The sequence below is a fragment of the Penaeus chinensis genome, chromosome 42, assembly GCF_019202785.1.
Source record: "Penaeus chinensis breed Huanghai No. 1 chromosome 42, ASM1920278v2, whole genome shotgun sequence".
NCBI classification, from domain to species: Eukaryota; Metazoa; Arthropoda; class Malacostraca; order Decapoda; family Penaeidae; genus Penaeus; species Penaeus chinensis.
The window spans coordinates 2,118,489-2,125,988 of record NC_061860.1 but is presented as its reverse complement, the minus strand read 5'-3'; the positions used below and the strand labels follow the sequence as shown (position 1 = coordinate 2,125,988).

General features: G+C 36.6%; 1 protein-coding gene across 3 annotated transcripts in view; it reads right to left on the bottom strand.

The window, feature by feature from the left end:
- Positions 1 to 7,500, bottom strand: part of LOC125047989 (protein kinase shaggy-like) — a 61,179-nt gene that overhangs the window by 22,475 nt on the left and 31,204 nt on the right. For all 3 annotated transcript variants that reach the window (XM_047646553.1, XM_047646552.1, XM_047646554.1), the window contains exon 3: positions 1 to 2. This exon is cut by the window's left edge and continues 82 nt beyond it. In XM_047646553.1, coding sequence (XP_047502509.1) covers positions 1 to 2 — 2 coding nt within the window. The remainder of the gene's footprint in view (positions 3 to 7,500) is intronic.

Genomic DNA, 7,500 nt, shown 5'->3' with positions numbered 1-7,500 from the left:
TTCTGAAATACAAAATAAAACACGTATGAATATACAAAAAAAAGTTAAGTATTTTGACATGATTATAAAAAGAGTATCCTGTAAAGTAAATACATCCGGGGTTTCACTAGCCTTATTTGAATCTGAACCAGACTCAAGGCCAGGTTAATTAGCCCTTAACCCAATGCCAATGGGTATCAGAAAGCGTAATAAACTCTGGTGATTTCTGGCAACGACCAGACACTGGGTGCAGGAGTCCACTACATGAAGTGGAACTTCCTGCTCCACGCACTCTGGCACATCGCCGCACATACACCTGTGCCCAGCAGATCAAGCGGTATGTTATGACGCCTGTACACATAACCCGTCCGGAAGGAGTAAAGCCAGGTGTAAGTACACTACCGGGAGAACTAGAGCATTCTCTGCCCAGACTGGCAATTTTTTCATGGCCAATGGTGGTGATCTCTAGTCTATTATCCTCTTGAGGCTTTTGCTGAAAATCAATACCCAGTTATAACTTTGTCACAAACATTTTGAAGCCAGCTTAGACCTGCCTGTCTTGGGGAGTGTAGCTGTAAAATAACCAAAACAGGAGGTTGGGTGGTCAGGGGTGCCTCAAGGAAAAGGACCAAGCTCGAGGAGTGGACATACCCTGTGATAAATAAGCATCCCCATGAATTGTATAAAAAGAAGAGAGAGAATACAAATCAAGGCTTTATGGGACTAATCAGTTTTCATGTATAATGCTGAACGATCAAAGTTCCATGCAGAGCCACTCTGTTTCAACCAGATCAATGAAGCTTAGATTAGATCTAAATAAATGAATATATCAACCCTAAGGCACTTCTTTTATATCATAGTTAAAATCATATCTTTTGATTTAGTATGGTTGTTCAAATTTCAAGTACACCTCAAAATAAGTCACTTTTTTTTATTCACACAATTCACAAGTGTTCCCAGGTATGAGGTCAGAGATCTCCCTAATATGTTGTATAAACTGCTCTATCTAATACTTCTGTAATGTGTCACTGATCAAGGAATGGAGTTTTCAAGATAATTTGGCTAAGATGCAATGATCATAGAGAGCATAAAAGAGATAGAAAGTCACTATTTTCACACAAGTTGCTTCATCTCTACCAACCAATTCCACACCACAATGTTCATATAAATTTCATGTTTGCAAGATTTGGACCACTAGTTTAGAGGTTATACCCAGTACTATGCAAGCTAACACAGCATGTAAATTAACCCTGGTAAGGAGTGATTAACATAACTAACAAATACACCTTTGACCTAAGGGTTTCTAACTTCTTTTATAAACTCCACATAAACATTAGCAAATATGTTACTTCACATTCATAATACAACTTTTGACTCCACTGCAGAGAGATGATACCAAAATTATGAACAAAATGAAGAATAGCTCTTCTTGCCATGAAATACAAACATGGAGCCAGCATCTGTAGCTAATCCTAACTAAAATATTAGGCAAATACAGGACCAGCTTTACGAGTGTTGCATAATGGGAATTCAGCAGCCTTAAATCCCACTTAAAATCAGTGACATTTGGTGAAATCCTCCCCCAACACCTTTAGGGCAACAGTTGATGTGGAGTGGTTTAAAATGTACACAAATGTGTCTGCAGCATAAGGAGAATGCAGTGAAGTATCAAATTTGAAGTAAACATGTCAAACAACTGTATAAAGCCCATCTAGATATACATTATCATCTGCATCAGCACCATGAATTTAATGACAAGCCATGTACAGATGAGCCCAAATTTCCTTCTGCTCTGGGTTTTGTGTACTTCATGGGTGTGTTCTAGTTCTCTAGATAAAGTCTTCCAGCTGCCTGGACTCCACCCACCCCTATTTTTATGTTTGGTCAATGAAAAACAGATATCAGCATGTCTAGAATCAAAGCCATGAGGGGGCAAAATATCTTCCTTTAAGAACAAGTGGTTTTGAGAAAGTGATATTCACTGTAGTATTTTTTTGTCTATACACAGATGGCTCCACAAGTGTTGAGTCCATAAGGAGAAATATATATATATATATATATATATATATATATATATATATATATATATATATATATATATTTAAACACACATACATATATATGTATATGAAAATGTACATACATGTGTATGTACATTTTCATATAAGAAAAAAAAGAAAATAAAGAAAAAAAAAAAAAAAAAGTTCACAGGCCACAAAATATTAAACCAAATGCCACTGTAACCTATTTTTCAAGATAAAACTACAGTAATGTAAAACCAATATGGTGTTGCCTGTTAAAAGGATTACTGTACACATAACCTCTATTGACCTAAAACTAGAAAAGCACCCGAGATCATTGGCATTACAAAAAAGCATTTCTGATGGTTCACACTAAACCAAATACAGCTGAGGTTTGATATACATTTCTCTACTTGGTGGAGGAGGAAGTGAAGCAAAACCAAGTTGCTGTATTATGTCAAAGTACAGCAGGATTTCTTAACCCAATGCCAACGGGCATGACATGTACGTACGTGTCATGCCCACTGTGAGTTATTTGTTTGGTTGTTATTACACATAGATGGCTACACTTGTACTAAGTCACCAATGAGCCAATTATGAGTACTGCCTGTCACGTCCGTTTACCCTTTTCTCTGATTTACGAAAATAGTTTTGTTATCTTATTTTGCCACTACTAATGTTTATAACATTAGAGTAATTGTAATGTTTACAATAAAAATAACAACATCAATATTCATAGCACTAGTAAAAAATACATTTCATCCGCCAATTCAAATCAGGTACGGTCACAAGGTCTACTAGTTGACACCTTTGTGGCTAAGCAGTAGCAGAGCCATCTATGTGCAGAGACATTTCACAAAAATATACAAAATGAGCAAAGCATTTTCCCCATTTTTTATTCATTTTCCCTGGTGGCACTGTAACGGGAGCAACCAGATTACCCAAAGCCTTATAAAACAAACACATACCTCAGAAGTACGAGTTATCAACCTCCTACTCCTACTATAATTCATATCTAATATTCTACCTTTAACTTCTAAAAAAAAAAAATATATAACGGGCAAGACCAACTAGTACACTGTCAAATGCAAACCATAAGATGGTTACAAACACTTGAAGCTTCCATCAATGCTAAATGTTTGGGTTTGAATCAGAAGATAAAAAATCCGAAAATTGGGAGCATTAATTTATATCTATAAAACAGATAGTTGAAATCTTTGTATGCATAAACTTTAATAGTTCTAAATGACAGGTAATGATGATAATGAAAAATTAATGATTGATATTCATACCCTTAGTAAAAAATATGTTTTTCGAGCCAACTCAAGGAAAGGTGAAATCAGGTAAGGTCACAAGGTCTTCTAATTGACTCCTTTGTGGCTTAGCACCATCAGAGCCATCTATGTGCAGACACATTTCACAAAAATAAAAAAACCGAGCACAGCATTTACCACATTTTTTATTCATTTTCCCCACGGCATGTGGTTCAACCTGCAATATCAAAATGAAGCAGGTTATCTCCCAAAAATTTAAGTTTGGAATTACTAACTCCCTAGCATCTAATGAAAACAAGAATATTGTAAATGAGTCTTCCTTGACTAGAAATTAAGAATAAATGAGCATAATTTTTTTTTTTCTTTCTTGGGGGGGGGGGGGGTCTAAAATTCTTTACTCCCCAAATTACCAAGCTTTGTTTTGCCAAGGTCAAGCTTCATAGCCAAAAGATCTGAGAGTCTTTTACATCTAACAAAGTAAAGGAGCACAAATGCAAAATGGAGAGATGAACACTAACCGGAGAAACGAAACGAAAAACTACATTTTGTAATCTGTTTTGCCTAACAATTCATAACATTTTCAACTCCTTGCAGGCTGATATTCCATGGTAGACTTCCTTACAGGTGGCCCTTTAAACAGTTGTTCACCCGTTTGGCCATTACTGCATATATCTACAAGCAACGGACATACCAAGGGTCTTATGAAAATTTTGCTCTACATTAGGGCATGCTAAGTTTTAACACATGCACTCGTACATTTAAATAGGATTTAATTGAAATCATTTAAAATTAGATTGTAATGTGGTATAAATATTTATATTTCTAATCCTCAATGACTATTGTGCAGATACAATGGTAGAGACAAGACTAAATTATGAAATTCACAATTCAAATTCAAAACTAATATATATCCCAACTTTCAATTATCCAAGTTTTCCTACAATCCACTGTATGATAATGGAGACAGAATGTCATGTTGCCTGATACCTCTCTATGAAACTAGACAGCCAGTGACTTCAACATTTGTAACCTACTGTTGCTCATACAAAGCAACATTTGTCAAGTATCATGTCTGTATCACACCTTAACAGCATATATAATATTTTCCTAGGCCACCTAACTCTACAGAGCAGTCTTTTCTTTAAACTATAAATCTAAAAGTTCACGAGCATGTTCTTGTACATAGTATCAAATTACAGATCTTCACAATTTTCTTTTAATGGCGACGGGTCACGGCTATCGCTGTCATAACAATACGCCCGATTTGAGGCGTGCGGCTTTCCGCAGAGGCGCCGTGCCAAAACGCCCCGAGGCAATGATTCGGCTTGATGTACCAAATTCATGTGCTCAGAGTCGGCGCGCTGCCGCCGTTCGCCAGAGCGTAGAGTTTTTTTTAATTTTCTATACCCGACGCCATTGGGTTAAATCGGGTCTCAAAATTGCTTCCCAATTTTTACATGCAAAATATAACACATTCAGCCTTACAGGACAAAATACTGCAACTGTCATTCTCAAGTGTTTGTGCACTGAATGAAACATGGCAGTTGTCATTAAAAAAATCAAAACTATCTATTTCAAAACCATCCAAATTAGAATGACTTGACCTCAAATATTTTCGTATTTAATTAGAGTAAAATAAGCTTGTCTCTCACATCCTGTCTGCACATGAAGATATGCAAAGGAAAGCTTTTCTTTTTTTATTTTCCTTTTATATTTTTACTTTTTACTTTATAGTGCTGTTTCACAATAAAAGAAAAATCAACATCACTTTCAGTGATCCATTCACCGAAACAATCATCCCTTAGTCTTGACCTTGCCTCAGACTTTCCAGTAACAAGTACTGGTGAGGTCAAAACTACATTATAACTGTACAAAGTTTATCCAGCTTGTCTCATTATTCTACCAATATGAGATATGCTCATACATCCCAGGTAAATTCTAACCTATAGAAGGTTACAATAAACTATATCAACCTGAATTTGTTCACAAGTCACCAACTCAACCAAATTCAATAACATAAATTTTTTTTTATCAGTCTGCATCAGGTTTAGGATAAAAATTTAATTTGACTTGATTTCAACATCTCTTCCATCAATTTACGTAGATGCGAGAGCCCCTGGACATTTGTGTCGTACCATATTTTTTCACTAATCACTTATCCAAGATGTAAATATACAATCAAGCATGTCTATCTTTATAACAACCCTACCTGGGCCTTGAACTTAGGTCATTCAGGGTATGAAATTGGAGGGCCTGTACTCGACCAACCATACCACACGACCCACAAAGAGGAGTGTGTAACTAGGATCTAATTAACTACATAGACATTACCTATCTACTCATACATGAGTAATGATAGGAAGGTTTTACACACACTACGTGTGGGTAATTGATTTAGAAATTTGAAACCCTCCCTGACTGGGCCTCAAACCTAGGCCACTCAGGGTATGAAACTGGAGGGCCAATACTAATCCAACCATACCACATGACCCACTAAAAGGAATGTGTGACTAGGCTCTAATAGCTCCATAGACATTACCTTTCTACTCATACATGAGTAATGATAGTGAAGTTTTACACACACACACACACACACACACACACTCACCATGGGGAGTGTTTTAATGTGTTACGTAAGTGCCTCATTCACAAAATAACAATAATAACATGCCAACCATGATGGTAACAGCTATACATAGTAGCAGAGTTGATAGGCACCCTGGTGTCAATGTAGCAGGAACTCAAAGGAGAAGATCACAGAGATTACAGATACTCCCAGGAATATAATTACTGCAATTTACAGTTTTTACACCTTCAGAAGGTAGCAATTTAAAGTAGGTACATGTATGTGATTCAAAATAAAAAGGACCATCAGTATTTATATAAAATCAATACCATAATTCAAACCTCAGTGCATACAACAATGTGAGTGACATTTTGTTTAAAACTGGCAAAGCACTCTCTTCAATATATTTTGAGTCTTAAATCAAGTACAGATGGGAGGTGAACAGCAAGGACTCGGCTACATGTGCATTGAGGCACTTGGATCAAATCCTGGTACAAGGACAACGTGTGTGGTGACTCTCCTGGGTGTGTGGATTGTAGGCCTGATGTTTAGGAATATGGACAGTATGAAAACTCCTTGCCTCCTCTTTGCAATGTTATTAGCCTTTACACCTATATCAATGCGGTATTGCATTATTCCATCTTTCAGCCTTTAATTTGTTGATGTGTTTAACCGTTTTGCTATTTTCTGAGGTCTATAACTGTTATTTCTTATGTTGCATCAAGTTGGTAATTTACAATTTGTGCAATAACAGTGGCAGTAGGTAACTTTTACTTTCTTTGATATATTAACCCTACAATGACAGTACCAGAAATCTCTAGGTGTCATTAATTCTGGTGAATTCTGGCAACCATCAAGCCTTTTGGCCAAGGAGTTCACTATGCATAGTGGAACTTCCTGCTTGACTCATTTAGCGAGTCATGACTCCTATAGCCGTACCTGCCACGAAGAGTTGGTTTTTCATGACAGCTGTAGGCGTGCACAGCTGTAAAAGGTTAAAGGTGGGCAGGAAAAGTAAAGTGTCCTACTTGGAAACAGCCTTCTCCCTCATGAACCAGTGGAAATCCTGTGGGAGCTAACAGATGAACCCCTTCCCTCCAAGTGCCTCGTAGACTGAAGACGAGATGTTCCCACTACCCACCATTCAGCAACAATTTCCCAAGGCTAGACATTCGTAATATCAACACCTCAACTCTTCTTCTTTTTCTTTTTATTATGACAAAACATTCTCATTGCTCACCCCTTAGCCATAACGTAACTTCCACGTCACCTGGATCCAATGATTTAATATAGCAATAACCACCTTTGGTGTCCATCCATAGACTTGACTTAATTTGATATAAGAAATTATTTCTTCTTATTAATTTAATTTCTATTTTGCTATGTTAACTATTTATCAGGCATATCGATCTACTCAATGTTAAATGTACCAAACCATAAACAATACTAGAAAAAATGAACATCCTCCACAGTAAGGCATATATATCTTTCCTATTTCCCTAATGCCTAAACTAACCTTTTCTACTTGGCACAATAATCAAACTGATACTTCAAAGGCAAAGAATAACCCAAAATCCATTTCTCCTCTGCTATGATGGCAAGTCATCCTACCTTATCTATCTCTCTAAACTGAATACAATTGTGCATAGAAAATAATGCT